At 32.5% G+C, this 26,507-nt stretch overlaps 1 protein-coding gene across 1 annotated transcript in view; it reads left to right on the top strand.

Annotated features, from left to right (window-relative positions):
* The window catches only part of LOC129219436 (RNA-binding protein 26-like), a 200,673-nt gene that overhangs the window by 108,608 nt on the left and 65,558 nt on the right, over positions 1–26,507 (top strand). Inside the window, exons 9-11 of the mRNA XM_054853832.1 lie at positions 2,342–2,524; positions 5,292–5,479; positions 16,975–17,148. Coding sequence (XP_054709807.1) covers positions 2,342–2,524; positions 5,292–5,479; positions 16,975–17,148 — 545 coding nt within the window. The remainder of the gene's footprint in view (positions 1–2,341; positions 2,525–5,291; positions 5,480–16,974; positions 17,149–26,507) is intronic.

Below are 26,507 nucleotides of genomic sequence, written 5' to 3'. Positions count from 1 at the left end.
TTTTCTTTATTTCTTTGAGGAAAGCATTGTGTGCCAAATATTTTCCACTTTTTGATAGTTGAACACATTTTCAAAATCAGATTTCTGTGATGCAGTAGCTGAATACTTGAGTTGGGTTTAATTGGAACTTTGGATAATATGTAATGTGGCTATGTATATGTACAAATACTATTTGTAGCATACATGGGATATTATGCCATAGCCACCAACTTTCCAAATTGATTCCTGAGACTCAGAGTTTGGTGCCTTCTTTCAAACTCCCTAAATAAGGATATTTTAGTGAGTAGGAAAAATTTCCACTATGAAACAATTGCAAAAGAGACATTTTGGCATACAGAAGTATGAAAATTGTACATGTCAATTATTTTTGAAACATTTTAATTTCATTTTCCTCCTTTTTAAAAGTTTTGTTTCCCAAAAAATGCTGCAAAGTATTTCGAATTATCTTCTGAGCTTCCTTAATTTTTACCTGCAGCTAGGAATGTTCATTATCATTTAGAAGAGAAAACAAAATTATGCCAAAATCAAACATTTTTTTAAACCTAAAATTTCTAGTTATTTTAACTTCACGAAAGTAATAAAAATTACAATTTCTAAATTTCGGGTTCTGTGGCATTTCCAAACTGCAAATTTCAGGTCCTATGCAGGTTTAATTTAAGAAATCCCTAGTTATATTTTGAAAATCTCTTTTACTCTCGAATTTTTCTTGTTAAATTTATTCATGCCAAGTCTCCCTAATTTACTTCATAAGTCTCCCTAATTTTTAATTTTAAGCTTTCAATTTTGGCAGTTATACCATGTTGGGACAATGTGCAATACATAAAAACAAACAACATTGCTATGCTTATGATGATTTTGAAAAGTAAGTTGGTGAGTGATGACTTGGTACCCTAGAAGGACAATGAGAGGGCTCCATGGACCTACATAAGGGATGAGTTTCAGTGATCTGGACACTCCCCACAACCCAAAAACCACAATTTCAGATGGAAAAATACTGAAACTTTAAAAATAAAGAAAAAAATTCTTTTGTACAGTTCAAAAAGAATTTGGATTTTAAAAACTAGAACTGTGCTAATATGATCCACTTGTAAAATATTGTACTATAGTGAAAAGTAATGCATATGAAAATTACAAATTAATGTCAAAACCATAGCTAGATAAGATAGACGCAACTGCGCAAATACATTTACTGTTGATAAGTGTACTGCCTGATAATTGATAATTAAAATCCATACTAAACATTGATTATTTTAAAAATAAGTAGATAAATTTATGAAAAGTTCGTCTCCTGCATTTGTGGATGTATAAATTGAAAGTAAAAGACATTTCTTATCAAAAAAATTATCTACCCACTGTAAATGATTTTTCCATCCTGTAAATAGTTTTGAGTTGTATGAGCAGACACTTTATATTTTTATCTTACTATGGTCAAAACTTCCTTTGTGTAACTGTGTGCCATTTGGTTAATATTGGCAGAATTCAGATGGCTAAGAGTAGGGGACCGCCTCTCCCCTTTTTACATCGTTAAAAGATTGCCTAAACGTTTTTAAGATTTTAGGCTCAAAAAAATTTCCGAGGTAATCCTAAACGTCACCAAATTGCACTTTTAGACTAAAATTATGCAAAAATTCCAAGAAAGAACCCAGGAGCCCCTTCCAACAACTCCAAGAAATGCCAAAATTTGCTTTATTAAGACTCTAGTTTCGGAATCGTTTCTAGGAAGAGCCCCCCTCCCATCCTTAACTCTTACATCAGTAAAGATAACTTAAATTGCACTTTTACGATATAATTTCAAAAATTTCCAGTTGAAAGCCCATGAATCTCTTCGTAAGTTATCAAAGGAAGTCTAAAATTGAGTTTTCTGGGTTTTATCAATTTTTGAACGTTTCCAATTGAGAGCTTTTGAACCACTTCCTCCTTAAGTCCTCCAAAAATAGATTTAAATAGTACTTTCAAAAATTCAGTTTCAAAAAATTTTCAGGGAGAACCCCCAAACTCGTCCTCTCTAAGTTCATTAAGGATAGTATAAATTTGCGTTTTTAAGCCTCTAGTTTTGGAATTTTACTTTTCCCCCTTAACCTCACATGATCAATGGCAAAAACTTGAGTTTTTCATATTCCAGTTTCAAAATGTTTTCAGGGAAGATCCCTCAAACCCCATTCCTTCCCCTGGTGTTACCAAACATACCTTAAACTTGTGCTTTCAGGTCTTCAATTTAGAAAAAGTTTCAATAGAACCCCAGTTAAGGAAATGCTAAAGTTAAGGAAATTCAGGTTTTGATTTAATATTTTCTTAGACTAAATTTGAGTTTTGAAATTTTAATCTTTCTTTTCACATACAGATTTTTATCTTCCTGAGCCATACAATCCAGAATCTCCAGGCATGAATATGGATTCGGAACGCAAAAGTTACAATGATTACAAAAGATCTCATGCTAGTCACTTGAGCGGACTTTCCACTTCATCCTATAAACCACAAAGAACTAGAGAGTTGATCGGTGTAACCATATCAGACAACTCTCAAGGTATGCTTGATGATTCTATTGGTAAAAGAAAAAAACTTTTTTTTCTTTTAGCTGTGGTACATTAGATTCAGAAGATGATTTACTTTTTGTTACCACATTGATTGTTTGTACCCAAGGAGGGTTTTTCCCTCTCTGTATCTGGTGTGTTAAGGAAAAACTATGTCACCAACAGTTGCAAGATGTAAAATTGGTAGTTTTCTTACTCTCATTCAAACAATGCCAAATTATTATGTGAAAAATAAAAACATAATTCATATAGATTTTTTGAAAAACCAAATCAATTTTGAATTGAATTTGCTTAAAAAATAAAGCATGGCAGATCAATATTCATCTGTTTCAACATTAATAGTTAGGATAAAAACTTTGGCGCTGAAATAGGTTCACCAAATCAAAACTAGTTACCAGATATTGAATCGGTTTGTGACAAACTAGTTAATATTTGAAGTGCTTTTAGATTCTTTAATGTGAGTGACACACCAGAATGAGATTATAGTGTTTTTCTGAAAGTAATGATTAAAAATCATTAAATTGGGGTAAAATGTAGTCAAGTGGTGCACACATCAACTCGTTACTATGATAAAATTTGACTGATATTTTTACTTCCTTTTACAAAAAAGGAAGTATTGTATTCACAAAAAAATATTCACTTGAAAATCGGCCTTAATTTGCATTTTGCTCGCTTCCGAATGAATATTGAGTTTTTTTTCAACCCGATCAAACTTTGATATATGCCTAAGAACGTATAGACACCTGAAGTATCCATTTTTACGATTCCTGAGTTAATTATAACGAGTTTTATCATGATGTCCGTATGTACGTATGTATCTCGCATAACTCAAAAATGGTATGCCCTAGAAAGTTAAATTGGTACTTAGACTCCTAGTGGGGTCTAGTTGTGCACCTCCTCTTTTGGTCGCATTCGGATGTTCCAAACGGGGTCTTTCACACTTTTTTGGAGTAAAATCATTGTTAATTTCAATGCAAACTCAAGTGGTGTTATAATTTGGCAAACACTTGGCAATATGTCACCAAGTTTTTCGCCAACTTGACAACAAATTTGGCAATTTTTTTTTTTTTCAAATCTGGGTTCAATTTGGCCATATTTAGAGAGCTAACTATTGAATCACGTTAAAACTGCCAATATTGGAAAAATTATCTGTATAAAAAAGTTTATTTTGCTTCGGTTGGCAACCAACTTGGAGTGAAAATATTTAATGTTTTTTTGCTTTCTCCGAGGCACTACAGTAGAAGACCCTTATAACACACACCTTGGGACCAGAGCTTTTGCGTTATACAGGTTTTTGCGTTATATAGGTCATTTCACAAATTTTGAAACTAATATTCAGAATATATCTATATATTAGCACTTCAGAATGAGTTTTATCTGCAATGAGTATCAAAGCACCAATATTACAATTAGTTATTCACAAATAAATATGTTTCACAATCAAAAGAAAGTGCATTATCCTGCACTACTGCTAGCTTCATGGTTTGCATAACAGCTGCATTTTCAAGAGCCATCTGATATTTTCTGTTTACTTTGAGTACTAATTTTCAATTTAAAGCTTTGAGTTAAGATGGAAAGATGAAAAATTTCCAAATTTTTAATTTGCTTAACAATTTTTATGCTTGCAAAGCAAAACAGAAAGATTTTTTAAACTTCAAAACCTATTGTTTGCTTTTGAAAAGTTGTGTGGTTTATAGAGAATTGTGTTATATAGGTCGGCGTTATAACGGTCTTCTACTGTATTATCTTTAAATTGGAGGAAAAGGAAGTCATGTGATGCACATATCAGCTTGTTTTTTTTTTTTTTTTTTCAAAATGAACAAATTGGAAATTTATTCTGAAAAATTATGGTACATAAAGAAAGAGCAATATATTTTATGATAAACCTTGCCTTGAAACATTTTTTATTTTCGGCAGTAAATATATACTTTCAAAAAAAGGTGAAAATTTTTCACCTCTTTTTCTTTCATGGGGCAAAGTGAAAAATAACATATTTTTATAATGAGAATCTTCTATTCTATTAGTAAAGATATTTTTGATCAAATTGTTTGATCAAATTTTTGATAAAGTATTTTTGATATACCACAAAATATTTCAGTATCAGTATCAAATTTTGAAAATGGCTTGTGCACAATCTCAAATCATGTTTTAACTGTTAAATGATTAGATGCTAGGACGCGTAATACTCTCCTTCTTGTTCCAAAGCCAAGTATTTAAATCCTTAAAAAATGATTAATTGGTGATAATTATTAAAGCTGGTAAATAAAGTTCCTCAGTCTTTTACATAATGTACCATTATGTACCATAATGTTCCATTTACAGGAGCAGCAAGCCCTAGGACCTTTGTTCCAAGTGACAAAATCACACTAGTTCTGTGTTTTTTTTTTCAATATAAAAATAAATTTCAATAATAAAACTACATTAAGGACTATGGTAAAGGGCAGCAAGTTCAAGATTTTTTCAGGCCCAGAAAAATCAAAGATCCTGCACTGCTCCTTGCTCACCAAAATATTTCACAATTGCATGAGTAAAAACTTTGAGCAAGGCTTTTGAAGTTTTTAAAATTACTGTATGTTTGTTTGTTTTTTTTAAACAAATTTCCATGTAATGACACATACCTTATTTGTTAGGCGTTTTTTAAAACAAATTTGGAAGCAAATCATAGCTCATACTTGACTATGAGCTACGGTTTGCTCTTCATTTTGCATTTCATCGTGAGCTTAATCACTTTTTAAATTTTATGTATTTTTTCTATATCAGTTGGAAGAAGTAATGATATTTTGGAGAAGAAAAGAAAAGCTTTTGATAGTTTGGGTGGTCCAAGAAAAGTTCCTAAACTGACATTTAACAAGACTGTTCTTGAAGTCCGGAAAATCCCACGACATTTGAATAAAATGGAGTTTTTGATTGGTCATTTCAGAAAATTTGGAACCATTGTCCATATTCAGGTTAGTGTTTTGCTATTTTTTGTGCATAAATGTTACTTTTCTTTTGAAATTTTCCATTTTGTTTTCATGTTGTTTTATTTCAAATATTTTTACAGTAGAGTTTCGCATTAGTGAAAGTCACTTAATTCTAGTTGAGAAATTCTGTAAGAAGAAAAAAATTCATTAAATGGAAATTAGATTTTTGCAGTTATTTAAATAAATGTTAAACTTTAAGTTTCAATAAGTTCACAGGCATTTAATTAGTACTTTCAATCCAACAGGAAGCAACATTTATTATAAATTTGTTAATTTTAATGGATACATGGGCAGTTCTCAAAAGGTGGGAGCAAACACAGACCTCAACTTTAAAACTTTAACACCAAATAACTTTCATTTTAATTAACTCAAAAATTTTTGAGTTAAAGTATAATACTGTATGGAGACAAGAATTGACATAAATTATGGTAAAAATGCTCTTCAAATATCCTTAAAAAAATATTTTCTCTGCTAAAAGGCACATTTTTTTTGGACATTCAAAACGTTAACTGAGCAAATGAACCATCAAAAATTTTTTTTAAAAATTATTTCAATAGGTTTCAAAAAAAAAAAAAAAAAAAGATTAAGGGTATAAATCTCAAACTGAATAATTTTTTGATAATATTTTCTACAAATTACAAAAGTACAGACATATTTATTTTGTAAACGATTTTAGAAAAAGTTGTTGGAAGTTTGATGAATGTCCAAAAGTTACGATCTGTACAATGCTATTATTTGAGAACTAAATACATGATTTATATGTTTTGAAGGTATTTTTCGATCCTCAAAAGCAATTTTTATTTATCTTACAGTGTTTTCATTCGTTTTTATATGGTATCTTTGAAGCAAAATCATTTTTCTTAAACATATACATAAGATGTCCAAATTGCGTTACGATCTAGACGCCGATAAATCTGTCTAATTATTCAATATTATAAATGATCTTTTGTCTTGTAACCTTAATAAAAAAGGACATTATGATGTTAATTTTTTTAATCCATTAGTATTTTACACAATTAATATGTTATGCATTGAACATTACATAAATAACAGTAGAAATGCAACTTTTCGATCGTAACGAATGCATTTAAGTAAACAAAACGGCGGCAAAAATCGCCGAGCAAACCCCAATTGGCGACAACTCACAGCGTATGATAAGCAAAGCGTTACCAGCAAGGAATTCCGGTTTTCGCCAACAGCGTCAGTTTTAGCGACTTTTATCACCTGCGCTGGCAAAATGGATGTTTTTTTTTCAGCTTCTACGAAACCATAACAATTTTTTTTTATTTAAAGACCAGTATATAAAGTCATTCACGAACTTCTATTTTTCATTGTAGAATTTAAAAATAGATAAAATTTTCATTGGAAAAGTTCAAAAACTGAAACTTTCATTATGATGATGTCGAAAATCTGTTACCTACAGACCGATCATTAAATTTGCTATTTATTAATTTTTATAAATACCTGCTGTTTTTTTATGTTTATATATGATGTTCTATGCAATAAAAGCAAAATTGATGTCAAATTTCAAAAGTTTAAAAATGGCTCAGATTTAACTTTTTTGTTCCCACCTTTTAAGAACTACCCACATAATTAAAATGTTTTGCTTAACTAAAAGACTCAAAAGGGAAGAATGTTCACCAATTTAGAGAGTGAAATGTTCTGGCAGGTACTTACATTTATTTTACTTTAATATTCATTTGCATTTGTTAAACCTCACATTTTGAACACACATTTTCACATTTAAAATTGATGCAAATATAGTGTTAAACACTATTTCTAAACACTATTTGTATTGGTATTGAATTTGTATTGTTAAACACTATTTGTATTGGTGAAATACAAGACAACTATATTGACTTAGTAGGAATTGATAGTTCAGCTACAAGAACTGCTAAAGCTGGTGATTATGTATTTGTGAAACATACAACATACATGAAAGAAAACCATTAAGATTTAAGTAAGTCTAATATTGGAAGTTGATGATACAAATTTAAAAATACTGTTGAATTTGCAAGAACAAATAGAAATAGTGACACTTTATTGACATGGTGCAGATGATATAGGAATAATTACTGAGAATGAAGCGATAAGGGTTCTTCTTATCCAATTATACATAGACGCAGTCATTAAGTGTTTCCAATTTCTTTTTCAACTTTTTTGGCTAATTTACTCTTGATCGATATCAACTGTATTACAATTATAATCATTAAGAATATTTAAGCATTATTTTAGAAAATAATGATGAACTTTTGTTTATTAATAATGTCAAACATAAAATAAGACAATAAGTTAAAACTTTTTTGTTTCAAAAATTTTATATAAGGTTTCAAAACAAACTTTTCTGAAAAGGGGTCCTACTTACCCCAACCAACCCTATGTTTCATTAAAAATTTTGTTGTTCACAGACTCAGAGATTTGCATAGGTGAGCATAGTTTTAGTTTTGTTAATATTTTTTAGTGAAAATGAAGAAAAGAAAATGTTTTTTTCTATGATTTCTCCTTTAAAAAAACAAAATATTCAATTTGTATTCATGTACTATTTTACAAAAAACTACTCTTCTTTTCTAATTGATTTTTAACTTGTTAAAGCAAATCCTGAATTGAGTCATCAGCTATAGCTTTTGAATTCCTGCTGAAATCAAACTTTCTCCAAAATTTGCTGTGTTAAAAACTTGACTCTTGTTTATCACAACTAACATTAAAAGCTTCATCGTCTAATTTAAAAATGCTGCCGAAAAGTCTTTGTTTTTTACAATCATCAATCAATGAGTAAAAATTTAAAATTTCCCCAAAGCTCTAAATTGTTTCCCTTCTGGGGGAAAAATATCAGTGCTCATGGATCACTAAAGTAGCAAATTGGCGAGGTGGTAACTTACATCTACACGTGTCTGTATTCCTTCCCCCTCCCCACCGAAAATCGCACCACAAAGATATAGAGAATTCCTAGCAGTTTGCTTATTAACGAAAGCATTCAAATGAAAAAAGAAATGAAAGAGTTGTCGGCAGTCTATTTCGGAGGTTATAATGGCGACTACCCTGGCACTCAGAGGGGTTTTAATGACTGCTCTTAAGGGTTGATTTAATGTTACGCTGATAGGCCGAAAATTCCATGCTGTGCAAAACTGGCCGCTAATAAAGTTGGATGCTTCAAGAGGTTTCACTGTAGTAATCCTGGGATTAGATGTCTTAGTGCTGCTATGAGGCGATGATATACAAACCCTGACCCCATATCCAGTTAGCACCTGAACACTTTTTCAACTGTTAAACTTTTTAAACTTGACTCGCCACCAGAGAACGTCTGATACAGCTTTCAGGCACCAGAACTCGTAAAATTCATCCTCCAATTTTTTGGAAATATTTCTACCTTATTGCACTTTCATACACAAGACAACAGCAACATAGTAAAAAATATTAAGTTTGAGAGATTTAGTACATAATAAAAAACATGGAGTTTAAAATAATTGTTAGAGGAAGTGGAAATGTTTTGAGGATTAATAAAAATTCCCAACATCTGTCCTCTTGGACAGGTTAGAATTCACTGATTTCCTGAATCTTAGTTTCAATGTTGTTTTAGCTGTCTTGTCTATTTTCTGGAAGATTACTTCTCTTGGGTTTGATTGTTCACTGACATGAGGCTGTTACAAGTTCTGTGTCCACTTGTAAAAAGTTGGAAAGAGTTTTACATCACCTACTTTTCTTCCATTCCCTTCAAATGTTTCCCTTTTTACTTTCAAGCATGCCAAGATCACATACTTCATCATCACTGGTATCAATGTTGTCTGTAACTACAGAACCCTCTCTTTTTGAAGCAATTAATAACCTGTTTTAGGAGCTACACCAAATTTTTGAACTTTATAAAGTTATTTTATTGCTTTTTAATGATTTATGTTTGTTTGAATTTTTCTTTTCTTTCCAGTTGCAATTATTTCTTTAAATATACTTTTCTTTTAGTGCAATTGCAGTTACAATTTCAAAATCATTTTGAGTTCCAGTTGCTGCAATTTAAACATACAATTAGTTGGAAAGAAAATGTCCCCTGAACTGTTTTTACAACTTTTCTCCAGTCTTTTGAATGAACTCAACAATTGTTGGTCAATAATGCAGCTTTAGTATCATGCTGTCATTATGGTGGTGGATCTGTGTTGGGTTGACTGTTGTGCTGAGGTGTAGAAACTGTTTGCCATTTGAATAGAAAAAGTCAATGAAAAGCTGTAAAAAGTCACAAAAATGATCCCAATCTCTTGTAAGCAACAAAATTGGTCCTAGCAATGAAGCTTAAAGTGAAATTAAAAGTTGTCGGAAGATGCACTAAATGTACCATTAGAATCTTTTAACCACTTCAACGAAAACAAGTGCAAGAAATTCTTACAGAACTAAACAAACATACTTTTTTGCATGTCAACATCAATTTTCCAACAGCAGTTGTACTCTTTCTTTCGAATGTCTTAGGCTTCTTATTTAGAGCCATTTCAGATTGGGCAGGGCTTGTCACATGACCATCACTGATTTTTTTTCTGAAAAAACCACAGTAGTTACAACTAAGAGGCATATGAAATATCAAAAAAGGATTTTGCAAGAATTTTTTTTTCTTCAGTTAAAATCGTACTAAAATTCTGCAGAAAACGGCCGTTTTGGAAGAATCCAGCAAAACACTCCATTTGAAATGGACAGTATTTTAAAAGTATTGAACCTATTTGAATAACTCTTTTTTCTAAAAATAAATAAGGACACATATATCATCTAGACATCGTTTTTCAAAATTTAGTTAGGTTTATTGATGAAAAAAAAAAAAATTCTGTTGTGAAAAAGCTGCATTTTTACAGATTTTATGGGTTTTTTTCTCCATGAAAAAAGTTTTTTTTTGCTAAACGGAGATGGTAGTCTGAAGCTCTTATATAATAGTTTCATAACATATAGTGCAGTAGAAATAGGTCAAAAAACACCTTGGGGTCAAACAAATTGCAACAGAAATGATTCTTATGGTAGGTGTAGGTAACACACTCCAAATGAACATACTAAAAATATGCATCCCTACTGTTGGGACAAATGCATGTTTTGGCCGCCATCTTGGAAATTCATAAAAAAAATTTAAAAATAAAAAAAATCAGGTATGGTATCAAATGAAAGGAAATTTCATGCTGAAAAGTAATGTTAAATGGGATACTTAAGGTGAAATGAAGATGCGTAAAACATACATCTATATTTAAGTGAAAAATGCGTTTTTTTTTTGGCCGTCATCTTGAAAAAATGAGCTTATGAATTTAAAGAAGTTTTAAAAAATAGAATATTTAAATCATCAAAATGAAATCTGATCTTCATCCAAATTCAAAATCTTTCCTGTGTTTGTGCAGTTATTTTCACAACAGTTTTTACAAATTACCGAGTATGGAAGTTCACATTGACCAAATATACATTTTGTAGTGTTACAAGGTTCTTCTAGTGTATTTTGGCTAGTACATTTATTTATATTTAAGAGCTGATTTAGTGCTGAGCTAAATTCTGGATAATGGCTGAAATTCTCCATCTACGGACTGCTATACCCAAAGTGTGGGATCAGGAGTTTGTAATTCAAGGTATTTCCAAATAAAGCCTAGCAAATGTACTCAATATAGATAATATTTCAATGTATTTTGCGTTGGGTGCAAATGAGCTATGTCAAGTAAAATTTTATTTATTAAAAAAAAAACAAAAAACAAAAATTCATGACTCTTCAAGCTAATAAACACCATTTTAAGTGGCCTGTGTCGATTTTCCCTACATATAGTGACACAATAATCTTACAACCGATTTCAACAAATATTCCTAAGTAACATCTTTTGATGATCTTAAATAGTATGCTCAACAGTCATAAGAGTCAAATCTTAATAACAAAAGATTTTTGTGATAATAGATATTATTATTCAGCTGTATTTAGTTGGTTAATATGGATGACGATGTTAGATTCAGTTTTAATTAATATAATAGTTGAAATATTATTACTGTATATTCCTTATGGCATTTTAAGAAAACATAACAAGGCTTTCTCACCAGTAGATTCCCGAATGGCTTGAATTTCACAAACTTCACCAGATTGTGTGGCAAACTGTATTTAAATATTTAACTGGTGAGTCCCTACAGAGACAGGAATAGGAGACCCTCAGGGGTGATGTATTGAAATATTCTTAAAAGAATCATATTGTAGTACAAAGATTAAAATGTCTGCATCATCTGCAACTACCGTCCAGTTTTCCTGGGCAATTTTTAGAGCTTCTTTCACTATCACCGTATCTGTGTCACCTTCCGCTTGAGTCACAGAAAGACCTCTCCTTAGAATACAACTTGCCAGTATGTTGACAAAACGTTGTTTGTTGATTGGAAAGATTGTTTTTCGGAATAATTATAGGTGAATTTTCATCAAATGCTACTTCAACTGACAACTACTTAATGCGCAACATGTGCTCCATGTATTTATATTTGGTTTTTCCACATCTTTCGCTTTCATATGCTTCGTGTTGACTTTCATATCTATAAATATTTTAGACATGGATCATGTAACTGATCAACCAATGTGCCACCATCAAAAAAGTAGGAAGTGCTCTGATGCACCTATATCATATTAACATTCAAGGTATCTAATGATTTTGCCTTTCAAGATTTATCAGTTTTTCTCATTTGCTGAGTAGGTTGATTCCACGGAAAGTGGTCCTGACACACTGAAATATTTCTTTCACACAAATTGAAAGCATATTTTTCTTAGATTAAAAAACATCTACTGTTTTCAATTTCAGCATCAATTTTTTGATAAAAACATTTTTTTGTATGAAATTTTGGCCGTATTTGGTAGCACACAGACAGCACCAAAAAAATGCATAAAGATAAATTTAAAAGCAATGTTTTTCTTAATCATTAATTTTTTCTTGAAAAAACTATGAAATAACATTAAAACAAATATTCTACTATAACTATGAGTTAAAAATTTAAAAGTAAGACTTTTATTAAAATTTCAAAACTAGAAAATACTCAGATCATTTTTTTTCGGTAACACATGTAACGGGTAAAGTGGTTATGTTTGTCTCCTAACCTAAATTAGTGGGTTAAAAGAAAAATATCTTATATTATAAATTAACTTGATATGTTAGTCATATACCCGAAGTTTCATCTTTCTACATTTGGTAGAAAATATTTATTAGAGCTTCATAAAGAAGGTAACACACGTAATGTTTTTGTATGATTTTCTTCAAATGTTAGATCCTTACATTTGAGTGTTAAGGTAAGTCTGTTTTAAATGATTCATCTAAAAATTTAATGTGCTCACTCTAAAACTATGCCTCAGTGAAAAAATGAAATAATGTTTCATGAATGAATTTGAGCTTAAAAAGGATTGTACTTGAAGAAAGAGAATAGAACCAAAGCAAAAATTATTTCCATACCTAAAAAAAAAAAATAAATTAAATATTTGTTATCTATATGCATGGCAAAAATGTTAGTGACAGCGTGAAAGAAAAGGTAACCTTTTGGTTTAGGCAGAAAGTGCCAGTAAATTGAGAAACATTAAAGTTCAGTCATCAACTGATTTCCTTAACATAATAAAGGATCCTACACATTCAACCAAAGTATTTTTATTCAATCAAGTTGATATTGACTTGAAGATAACCTGTGCAAAAATGTAAAATATACTCCAGGTATCAAAAGAATGAATGTTATGTCAGCCATGAAGGGCAAAATCATTGCATGCAGATGATCTGCAAAAGATTTAATAGTGAGTTTTGATGATTGATCAAATAAAACAAAGGCTGTTACTGAGCTACAAGTGGGTGACTGGTGTTATGTGGATAGGTAAAATTCAAAACCACATAATTTACCACAAAGGTTACCATCTCTCCAAAGAGGATTGCCCATTCTCCTGGAGTTTGACAGAGCACCCCAAATGGCTTTAAAAAAACTCTATAAAATGAATACCTCTAAAATATTTAATGGCGCAGTCTGCACCACAACTCCTTTCTTCCTGCCCCCCCCCCCTAGCTTACAATCTTGGGGGCTTTTAGTTCATGTGATTTGAAATTGACTTAAATAAATCATATTTTAGCACTAAAGTTACTTTTGATTGAAACATATGTCACATGCGGCTGCACTCGTAACACTCTTCAGTCACTAAGAATTTCAGAAAAATATGTTTGCAAATAGTAATATTAACACATGTAAACACTTAATACATATGTTAAAAAAAGTCTGGTTCATTTTACTCTTTAATATTCAGTTCATTCCATTTCTTTTATTTTCTGAATCACAAACATAATGCTTTAAAATTTTATGAAAAAATTTAGAGTTATCCACAATTAAAATATTGCCATTGAAATAGTCCTAGATATTCTTTGTTATCATACTAAAAGAAAATAAAAGATATTTTAAAAACTTCATTGACATTTTGTTGTTGCTCGCAAAGAAACAACGTCGGAAAGTCACACATGTCACGGTGGAAAAATACGGTAAAATTTCTTCCCAAACCTTAATCTGCTTCAATTGTTAAAATAAATTGGTTTCCTTCAGTAAATTTCAAGTAATTAAATGTTTTTGTGCAGTATTTAACTCCTCAGTTGTAATATTCACAAAAGGTAACACACGTAACATTCCGTTAACACACGTAACGCAGCAATTTCACCAAATCAAAAGAATATTTACTGCTTAAATTTTTTTTAAAAAAATCTCTAAACACACATTTGATAATTATCTCTTTCTAAAAAAAATCTTGATTTTACTCTTTTATACTTCACAGAATTAAACGTATATATACAAAGTTTCAAATACCAAGCTTTATAAAAGGTAACACACGTAACCAAATTTCAGAAATTGTTTTTTTTTTTGCAATGAAAAAATTAATCTAAACCTTCAACTTTTTTTTTGCACTCTTAAAACACATGAAAATTTAACAACTAGTTTAAAAAACTACGAAAAGTATCCAGTAAGTTTGTTACAAAGGGCATTAAAGTTGAAAAATGTTGTGTAAAAGTAACGCACGTGACAAAAGAATCGCCCAGTACTATGGTTAAATCGTGTAATTGGCAGAGTAGATAAAGCGTAATTTGAAAATTCACTAGCATCTTGAGCATTATTGTCTCAGCAGAAACATGCAAGCATCCACTGTGTTAAAAGACGTCAATTTACGTAGTGAGTCTCACCAGCAATCATAATCCTTTTTCAGTACTTGTGTTACTCATTGTTGCTGCTTGGTCTAATTTCATTGTTAATAATGCCTTTGTCAGTGAGCTTATCTTCTGTATTTCTTCCAATGGCATCAGAATTTACTGCAGTAACTTTGCTTTAGCTATCCATCATTCCGTTAAAAATGTTCCATAAAAAAAGAATAGCAAATGGATTATGGTCTATGAAGAATTGCATTAGCACTTGCAGTTTATGTAAGCATAATTGTTTTACTATTTTCTACCCATTTCCTCTAGAAAACACTTCACTTCAAAAAAGCTGATTAATATCCTTTTTTCAGTGAGAAGTTTATTTTTATTTGACACCACCCATGATTTTTTTTTAATTTGGAATTGTTTTACGATTTTTTAAGATGGTGGCATAAAAAAACCCCACTGTTTCGCGGTAGCACTGATGTAAGTTTTATTATGCTCACTTCACTTTAAATATCTCATCCTATATTCCTTTGCAGCTTGAAATTTCCTTTCATTTTATATCACACATAGTTTTTGTATTTTAAAATTTTTTTCATGACTCTTCAAGTTTGCAGCTAATAAACACCGTATTTCTCTATAATACGGTAGAATATTTTTAATTGGTTCAGTTCTCTTTTCAATATCTCATACTTTGTTCCTTTTTAGCTGGAAATTCTATCATTTGATCCCACAAGGGATTTTTTTTAATTAAATTTTTTTAATGATTTTTCAAAATGGCGGCCAAAAAAGCATTTGTCCCATCAGTATGGTTGTATATTTTTAGTATGTTCATTAGAAGCATGTTACCTACCATTTCTCATAAGAATAATTTCTGTTGAAATTTGTTTAACGCTTAACACTATTTCTACGGGACTAATATTTTATTGTAATTCATAGATGCATACAGCCTGGGAAATTAAATTAAAATTTTTGAAAATTTTCAAAAATTTATGATTTTTGAAGTGAAATTACTCAAAAATACATGTTTTTTTAAATCTAACAATTGGCTCACCCCTTTTAATGCTATAATATGCATCAAATCCCATGTTTTATAATTTTTTGAAAGTGATCTTATTGCCCATGGCATGTATGTAAAATTAAAATGTGTAATAATTTCAATTACTGAAATTCTGATACATTAGTGCCTAATAACTACAAGAAAAGTAAGTGTACTTTATCAGTAACAGCTAAAATATTTTCTTTTTCCTGTTTCAATATTAGTTTATTTTGTCTCGTAAGCTATGCATTCACCCTTACTTAGATGCCGCAACGAATCAAAATTTTTGTCTTTCAATTCCAGCGTGCAACTCAATTACATGCCAGGGGAAACCATCCAGGCTCAAAGGGAAGAGCAGTGCAATGCATTTAAAATGATTTTTTTTTTTATCCACATGCTTTGGTTATCATTGGTGACTGTTGTCCCAGAATTTTTGGATTCTATCTCGTATTATTACTTTTTTATACATAAGTAGATATACTCAGGCTATGCATGGGCGGGGGAGGGGGGGGGGGGAGAATGGATACCTATTGGTCCGGGCGCAAAATTTTCAGAAAGAGGGAATGACGTAAGGGTAAACAATGTGGGAGGAGGAGGGGGCGTAAAAGTCATTTGTGGCGGGTATCATAACTTCTGTGCACCACCTCTAGTATTATAATAACTTCAAAACTCAAAACTCACCAAGAGTTTGCGAATTTTAAAAATCCACCTGTTTTATAAGAGAAATAATCAATTTAAGACAGTTATTAGAGGTAACCAAAAAGGTAGCTATATTAGAGCCAGGTTTTAGACCTGCCTTTGTTTGACATGAGTGTAAAAATGGGGTTTTTTAATATTTTTTGATGGGGATTGATGGGAGGATTTTCCTGAGGATTCCTCCTTGCTTTGATCTGATATAGGAAACAAAATTGAAAGGATCATTAAAAATGCTGTAAAATTGCACTTGTTCAAGCACTTTAGTACAGTTAAAAAGAAACTAAGTAATTTCAAGCATCAGTTTATCTAAATTTTTTACCGCCCTCTTTTGGAAAACAAATTTATGTTTTTCCAAAAAAAAAAAGAGGTTTGTCTTTGTCTCTATGAGCACTATCTGCATGCCAAATTTCATATAATTCTGAGGTGACATTAAAAAAAATAATTGCATTGATTTGAATTAATTCGGAAGGACCCTAATAGGCTCTGTACTATTGCTTTTGAAATATAATTGTGTTCTAACAATAGAATCTTAACTTTCCTCTCAACTTAACTACTTATTGATCTGAATTTCTTTTTTATTTTGAAATGCATTTTAAAAGAAATAATTTTTCTGTACTTATTAAATTTTTTAGATAGAGTATGATGATGATCCAGAAGCAGCTCTTGTGCAGTATAGTCATGAGGAAGAGGCAATTGCTGCATATAAATGTCCTGAGCCTGTGCTTGATAATCGTTTCATTAAAGTATATTTTCAGAAACAGACAGACAACATTGCAGAAACAAAGATTGGTCTGGATAATAATTTGGTAAGTTTATTTTTCAGAGTAGGTATTGGTTCCCAGCGATAGAATATCCAATATTTAGGTATAACTAAAGCCTCATAAAATGATTCTTCTACAGAGCATGGCTAAATTTTTTGCTTGGAAATCATGTTCCAAGTGGTGTACATTCTTCAAAACCTTTTCAAACATTAAACTGAAGTATGCTTTTAAGATGTACAATTTCATTATTGATTGACTTTTGAATCTCTGTCAAAACTTTAGTCTTTGAATTCACAAAAAAAAAAAAAGGAAAAAGAAAGAAGCAATGCCTAGGTGATTTTAATTTAATCTTCATTTTTTGCTTCGGTTTGCCAGTTGTAAATTGATACTTTTTTGTGAAATTTAGTTTGTTTGTAAGCTCGCTTGAAACTAAACTGGTTTCATTAAACGTCGAGTAATGTAGAGTTGTCATACAACGTTTCAATTAAATAGAAGAGGTGTCAGAAAAATAATTTTTTTCCTGCTCTAAATCTTCGAAATTCAACATGGGTACTCGGTTATTAAGAGTAAAGAAAAATTTTGGTCATTGACGCTAGGGTTAAACTTCAGTATGATTTTCTATTTTAGTCCCTCCTGAAAGAGTTTTTAATACTGCATTCAGGTGCCAAACAAGTTAATTATTGCGTTGTTTCTTGCGGCTCGATGTGCGTATGTATCTCTCATAAGTCATAACTCAAAAATGGTAAGCTGTAGAAGGTTAAAATTTTGCATGTGGGGTGTGCGTACATTCCAGTTGTGCACTTCCCTTTTTGTTTTTGATCGGGTGTTCTAAAAAGCCTATTTACTCATTTTTTGTGGTTATTAATTACTCATTTCAACACAAAACTAATATAGTGTCTCAGACTGACGATCATTTGGTGATACACTCTATAACAAAAAAAATCGACGCACCAAAAGGAGTAATCCGATTGAGACGAAAATTGCTGGATAGGAAGACAATGCACAGAATAGTAAATGATTAAATTCTTAGAACAATTGAGTAATTTATGTCAGAGTTACAGTAACAAGTTCAATAAGGTGTTGGCCCGCCTCTAGCCTAGATACAAGTTGAAGCACGACATGGGAAACACCGATAAAGCTCCCAGAGGTTGTCCTGTGGTATTTCCGGCCAAATTCGCTCCGATTGCTGGACGAAGTTATCAACATTCCTTGCCAGATGCAATCAATCGCCATCCCATCATATCCCAAACGTGCTTGATGGGAGAGAGATCTGACGATCTGGCAGGCCACCAAAGAGTTTGACAAGCTTGCAGACAGTTCATAGCAACACATGCCGTATGCTATCTGGCATTGTCCTGCTGAAAACCAGCCGAGGGTACTGCAAAAGAAACGGTCCCAAAACAGGTCTTAGGATGTCGTCGACGTACCACTGTGAAGTAAGTGTACCTTTAATTACAACCAAAGGGGTCCAGTTATCAAAGGAAATGGCACCCTAGACCATAATGCATTGTTGACGGCCATTGTGGTGTGCAAAAGTGAAACTGGGATCCCTCCTCTGCCCTGGGTATCTCCAAACACGTCTTCGATGATCGTCATAACACAGTTGGAAGTGGGATTCGTCCCTAAAGACTATTATACATCCCCAGTCGGCAACATTTCAACCTAATCGAGCCATACACCACTGTAATCTGGCTCGGCAGTGTGTGGGCGTCAGTGGCAGGTGGCGTAACGGTCGACGCGAGCGTAGATTTTGTTGTCCCAACCGTCTGTAAATGGTCATGATGGACACTGGTGTTTGAGTTGAACGCCTGATGGTTCATAGTAATGAGCAAGAGAATGCTCAAGACTAATAACCTCTAAATGCAATAACCTAATTAAATGTATGACTAGAAATGCATGATTAAAAATAGTTGAAGACAACTTAAAAAATAAAAACCAAATTTATTTGGTAATTTTAGTAAAGTTAGTTAAATAAAATTAAAAACATTTGAAACAAAGCGAACTAGAGCTGAGCTATATCAATCTATTATCTATCTATTAAAATAAAACCCGCGTCGTTGCATAAAAGCAAACGGGCGCTCGAGTCAACTAGCCAGAGAGAAAACACTGAAGAAGTCAATTTTCTACTCATTTGCATGCGGACGCCAAATCACCTTCTGATACACGCCAGCATAGCACCTGGCCAATGAGCATCAGGCACGTGCCGATCTGTTACGATGTCGCCGATTACGTAAAGGTCGTGACGTCATAGATCGGCGACTGCACGTGCGAGATACGTCTTCAGGCATCCGCATTAGAAGAAAGAAAAACATCGTTGAAAATTTCTCAATGATTAGGCAAGTGACTGATATTATGGTGGGATAAGTGGTGAGATGAATTCGTTAATTATTATATAAGGGGCGCTAGGCCAACAATGCCCCCCCCCCTCTCACCATCTTATGAACATTATTTTCTTATACATTTAAAGATAATTCATTTCCTAACAAATCTCAATACCAGCTCTAGTTTTACAAAAAGATTTTGAATAAATATAAACATGATTAGTAGATTAGTTAAATACAACAACAAGCAAATTCTTTTATAACAAAATATCACTCAATCCGATTCCAGTCCGTTCAAACTGTTCCATTTTCCAAGTCAGTAACAAATCCGAAAAAAAATCAGTCCAATGTCATATAAACACATTCAATCTGCAAAAATTGAAAAACCTTGGCGAGTATACAAATACTTGGTATAAACACATTTGAACAGTACAAATATAAACTATAAAACGCAAAAAATATATATATAACTTTAACCCGTTCCCAATAGTTAAAATAGTTTACTTTTCCCACATTACTACATTTTCAAAAAAATTAAATTACTAAAAATATCACAAAAGCAATTACATTACAAAAACATTTTCATTGAACTTTATTAGTTCAGATCGAGACAAAGGCTTAGTAAATACATCAGACATGTTATTTTTACTTCTAACAAATTCAACATCAAATATATCTTTATAAATTAAATCGCGTATATAAAAAAGCTTTACATCAATATGTTTTGTCCTATAATTTTCAATCGGTGATCTCACAAAATCTATTGTAGCTTGATTATCAACTTTTAACACAGATTTAATTTTGTGTTCCTTGTTAATTACCCCCTTATTAACACATTCATCAATGATTCTATCAAACCAAAGAAGTTCTTTGCCGGCCTCTGTCATTGCAATAAACTCTGATTCCATCGTTGATAAACTAATGCATTTTTGTTTAAATGTTCGCCATGAAATCGGCGATTTGTTAATGAAAACAATCTGACCTCCGAGTGAAGTTCTATCGTCTCTGTTAGAGGCGAAATCTGCATCAGAATATGTTACAACTTGAATTTCATTGCATTGCAATTTAAGTTTGTAATTTCTAGTTTTAGAAACATAGCCCAATAGTTTTAATAGACCATCCCAATGCTTTATACCGGGGTTATTTTGGAATTGGCTAAAAATGTTTGTAGCGTAACTAATGTCTGGTCTTGTTCTGTTTGCTAGAAACGAAAGACAACCTAACAAATTCCTGTATGGTATTTTTGACATATCTTGTACATCTTGATCGTTATTTGGACAATCTAGTTTCGTGTATATAATACCTTTACTTATCGGCAATGAGGAGATAGGGATATTGAATTTCTCAAAATGTTCATAAATTTCTTCAATATAGCCAATTTGACTTAATGAAAAACAATTCAAATCCTCCTCAAATTCTACGCCTAGTAATTTTTTAGTTTTACCTAAAATTTTTAAATCAAAGTATTTTTGTAACATTTCTAAAACAGTTTGTATATCATTTTGACTCTTTCCAAATAAAACAATGTCATCTACATACAAAAGTAAAGTTACAGAAGATTTATAAATATAGCACAGTTACACCATTCAAATTTACAAAAACCTATTGAAATCAATTTTTCTTCTATTTCGTAAAACCACAATCGTCCACTTTGGTGGAGTCCATAAATTGCTTTATTTAGTTTACAATATAAATTTTCCATCCCCTTTTCTACAAAACCAGGTGGTTGTTTCATATAAATTGGTTCTGAAATAGGTGCATAAAGGTAAGCATTTTTCACATCACATTGGATGTTTACTCAGTTTAATTTTACCACCAAAAGAGAAAAGAAAAATCTTATAATGCTGAAATTTACAACTGGCGAGTACGTAAGATCATAACTCTCATATTTCAATTGAGAACTTGCTAAAGCTACTAGGCGACTTTTGTATCTCAAAATTTCCCCATTTTCATTTCTTTTGACTGTGAAAACCCAGCGAGAACCAATTGGAGTAGAATCATGCGGTAATTCGACAAGATTCCACATTTTGCGATCTTGCATCACTTTTAATTCTTCCCGCATTGAACTTATCCAATAGTCCTTTTCCCGTGATTTAAGGGCTTGTTTGTAAGTGTTAGGAATAATGATTTGATGTCCTAGTCATGCTTGAGAAAATTCATTAATTACGTTGCTGTTTACAGAGTTATCAATCTCTCCTTCAGTAGTATTTTTACCTTTAAAGCAAAATATATCTGGCTGATAAACAATATTATTTTTTCTGCAATATTTCTTTATATCATAAATTGATCTCAATCGTTTGTTGCTTCCTTTTTCAAAATAATAGATATCGTTACGAGATCCATCGGGTCTTGGTACGACTTTTCTTTCCCATTTTGTTAATTTTAAACATTTATCACTTTCATCATCTGATGATTCAGTTTCCCCCTGATCTGATTCTTCTGTTTCTGAATGAACAGGTGGTAGTTCGGGAATTTTTAAGATTTCCTCATCAGGAATTTCATCTTCATCTGATTTTGGTACATTTAACCATTCTATGGTGCCCATCACGACTCCACTGTGTTTAGACTCAAATTCGTCTTTGAAAAATTTTCCCTCATTAAATCTGACATTTATGGTCTCTATAATTTTATCATTTTTTGGAATCCAGATTCGATACCCTTTTGTTCAAAAAGCATACCCAATTAAAATTCCTTTTTGGGCTTTAGGATCAAGCTTTTGCCGACGTTGCTTCGGCACACCAACGCAGGCTACGCATCCAAATGGTTTTAAATGTCTGATTGAGGGTGATTTTCCCCCATATAGCTCAAAAGGAGTTAGTTTTTGATCTCTATGACATACACGGTTCCAGGTGTACATGAAATACAACATGGCTTCAGGCCAAAAGTTTTTACCTATACCACTCTCTTCTAAAATTACCCTAGTACCATCTGCCACAGTTCTGTTAAATACTTCAGCCGCCCCGTTTTGCTCAGGGGTATAACTATTAGTGAATTCATGTTTAATGCCTTCATTCTGACAAAATTTACTAAAAATTGTATTTGAAAATTCCCCTCCATTGTCAGTTCTTATTGCTTTCAGCTTTGTTCCCAGAAATCTCTCTGCCCTTTTAATATGATTAATGAGAATTTCTGCTGCCTGATTTTTATTTTTCAATGGGTACAATGACGTTCTACGGGAATAATCGTCAACTACTGAAAGAAAGTATCGTTCACCTCTTCTACCTTCAATACTCGATGGCCCCCAAATGTCACTATAAATTAATTCTAAAGGTTTCTTTGATCTAATTTCGTCCATTGGTTTGAAAGATACGCGTCTGAACTTTCCTAATTTACAATCTTCACAATTTACTTTATCATTTTTAAAAACTGATAGACCCCTAGTACATTTATATTCAGCAGTTTTCTTTATATTATCGACATTTACATGAGCAAATCTTTTGTGCCATAATTCTAAGCTTTCAGTACTACTAGCTTCATAATTAACATTTTTATGTACATTTTCTGAAATTACCTTTGGGTTAACAAAATAAATGCCATTAGATAGTTTAGCTTTAAAAATTATTTCGCCATTATCTGATACAGTTACCAAACCTTTTCCCCCTTTAAAACATGCTCCCGCTTGGTCAAATCTGGGACCAGACAGTAAATTTCTTCGCAAATGCGGCGAATACATCACATTTACTAAATTAATGGTCTTAGGACCGAACTTTAACTTTATCTCTCCAACCCCCCTCAATTGGAAAAACATGATTTTGGACTGCTACGGCCATCTTTCGATCATTTACAGGTTCATATTTATGGAAAAAGTTCTTATTATTTGCAAAGTGATGGCTGGCCGCCGAATCAAATGCCCATGATGAAGGATTACAGTCTATCTCGTTAAAGTTCGCTTCCGAAATAAAAAATGTTTTGGAAGAGTACTCACACTTTTTCGGCAATGAGGAGCGGCCTCTTCTGGTATACTGGTTCCTGTTTCTTCCTCTTGACCTCCTCTGGCCATAACTTGACTTCTTGGAGCTTGTGGATGGACTTCCTCCGCGGTTCCTCTCTGGAAAACTACAATCTTTGCGGATGTGGCCTGTACGTCTGCAATTATAACACGATCTTTTTTCTTTTGGAGCAACGTAGTTGGCGCTAATATTATTCTCGTCCTTCAGCTTTAATCTGCTCTCTTCAGAAATTAAGTCCTGTACTATCGCATCAAAAGAAAAATCCTCGGGGTTTCTTTCTCAAAATTGATTGGCAAATGCTGTCATATTCCGATGGAAGATATCTCAAAACTTGAAAATTTAAGTATGACTCAGAAAAATTCTTGTCGATTCCCTTTATCCTGTCATAAATTCGACGAATTCTTGATGCGAAGAGATTTATGGATTCGCCTTGCTTAATTCGACAGTTTGTTAACTCAGTGAAAGTCCGCATATGCACACATCTGTTATCAGGATAAAAGTGTGCTTTTAGACATTCCCACGATTTTTCTGGCGACTCACAATGCTCTATTATTCTTTTGAATTCGTTGTCTACAAACAAATATATTAAAGATAATGCCGCTCGTTCTCTGACCAAATACTCACGAACGTCTCTCTCAGTAAATCCTGAATCTTTAGAGACTACTGGCACTGTTTCCTTACCAGTTACAATGTCCCAGGCGTTTTTCTCCATCAGGACAATTTTCATGTCTGCTGCCCATGACACATAATTTGTGCCATTAAATTTCTCAATAGTTATCTGGGGATTCGCCATTATTTCGACAGAAAGTCGGAAGACAATATCAATGAGCACTAATAATCTAATATTTATCATCAGTATGCTCTTGTCGAAAAAAAAATCTTCTATACGGCCCCCCCATCGAAAATTATCACCGACGTCAAAAACATCATTTCCATCTCCAGTCCTACTGAAAATATAGGCTATCGAAAACAGAGTCCAGGTTGCCCATAACCTTTTAATGAGCAAGAGAATGCTCAAGACTAATAACCTCTAAATGCAATAACCTAATTAAATGTATGACTAGAAATGCATGATTAAAAATAGTTGAAGACAACTTAAAAAATAAAAACCAAATTTATTTGGTAATTTTAGTAAAGTTAGTTAAAGAAAATTAAAAACATTTGAAACAAAGCGAACTAGAGCTGAGCTATATCAATCTATTATCTATCTATTAAAATAAAACCCGCGTCGTTGCATAAAAGCAAACGGGCGCTCGAGTCAACTAGCCAGAGGGAAAACACCGAAGAAGTCAATTTTCTACTCATTTGCATGCGGACGCCAAATCACCTTCTGATACACGCCAGCATAGCACCTGGCCAATGAGCATCAGGCACGTGCCGATCTGTTACGATGCATCGCCGATTACGTAAAGGTCGTGACGTCATAGATCGGCGACTGCACGTGCGAGATACGTCTTCAGGCATCCGCATTAGAAGAAAGAAAAACATCGTTGAAAATTTCTCAATGATTAGGCAAGTGACTGATATTATGGTGGGATAAGTGGTGAGATGAATTCGTTAATTATTATATAAGGGGCGCTAGGCCAACACATAGAAGTGAAGAAAACGCTGTGACAGCTAATCGGACAATCACTCTATCATCACGATCTGTTGTGACCCTAGGTCGACCTCTAACATCCTGACGTTGAACTCTGCCATTTTCCACCCGTCCTTGCCAGCATCTTTGAATCGCTGCATTGCTTCCACTGAAATGACGAGCGATTCTCCGATTTGACCAACCGGCCTCTTTCAATCCAGTGATATGACCTTGTTTAAACTCTGACAGTTGCTCTTAATGAGCATGAACCATGCGACGAGGCATTTTTAAGTTGTTGAAAGGAAATCTGAATCGCAATCAAACCGAAAGTTTTAACAACTGCTAAAGAACTGCTCTTTATATACATCTGTGGATGCGCAGTTTCACTGCGCTGGAGATCAAACTATTCATTCATTGGACACCAAATTTTAGTCATTTGCACATCTGATCAAAACTATCATTCATACAAAATTTCAAAGCCATCGGATGATTGCTTCTTGATGCGTCAAATTTTTTGTTATAGAGTGTATATTGCCGAATTGGAGACCAAATATGAGATGGCGAAAACGGTTTTTGTGTTATTTTGTTAGCTTCTCGTTGAACCGACGGTAATTTATAGATTACTTTCGTGCCCCCCCTCCTCCTCCCTGTATTTCTGAAATTAACCTCTTGTTGCACTTCCGAGTTGTTTAAAACTAACACCATTCATAAAATTAGAGATTCTTTTTTTCAAACTTCATCTATTGTTTAGGAAGAATTTAGAGCATTAATGTAAGAAGTTGATTAAAGACGTTTTGAATGGTGTCATAGTTCCGAAATCAAAGGGACTTTTTAAATTTCTCTTCGGAAATGCTGAAGTCGACTTAAACTCTTGAAAACAAGGCGTTGGTGGTAGCGGTTCTGTACTAAACAAATGAGGCCGAAGTTGGGAACGAAGTTTAAAGTTGTGAGTTACTCCAAAATCAGCGGGTGACCCTCCCCCCTTCGCTCCTTCCTCGTCGTTTCAAGAATTTCTTAAATATTTAGCGATTATTTATTTTGCCCAAGAAATATCATTTTGCGTATTTCTCATTCTTGTTTCATCTTTATTTCGTAATCCGCCATCTTTTTTGCATCATTTATAGCGATCAATTTTTTTTCTATTATGAGTAACTATTTTCATGTATTTTTATAAAATCAATGAATGAGTTATTTTCGTTTTCATCATATTTTTAATAATATGTTCTAGAAAAGTTTCAAGGATTTTCTATGAAGCATTTTTTTTTTTTATTTCAGCAAATTATTGTTAAATTGAAAAATTTAATTTGAGCTTGTTTGTAGTGCTTCATAAAAGATTTTAAACAACCAAGTTGTTCGATATTATCTGTGCAAACATCAGATCATGTAGCATATGTATTCAGTTATTATTAACTTGGAGTAAATATCGAGTTTGTTTATTGTAGCTGCGTTTTAAGAACCTCACTCTTTTCATGGCTATTTCTTTTTTCAGAAAAATTTGTCACTGTTATAGCTTTTATGAAAAAAGCAAATTTTTCTATTCATAAATTTAAATAAGTA

This window comes from Uloborus diversus, chromosome 3 (genome assembly GCF_026930045.1).
Source record: "Uloborus diversus isolate 005 chromosome 3, Udiv.v.3.1, whole genome shotgun sequence".
In the NCBI taxonomy this organism is placed as follows: Eukaryota; Metazoa; Arthropoda; class Arachnida; order Araneae; family Uloboridae; genus Uloborus; species Uloborus diversus.
Note: the sequence above shows the minus strand (reverse complement) of the source record. Positions and strands in the feature narration are given on the sequence as shown.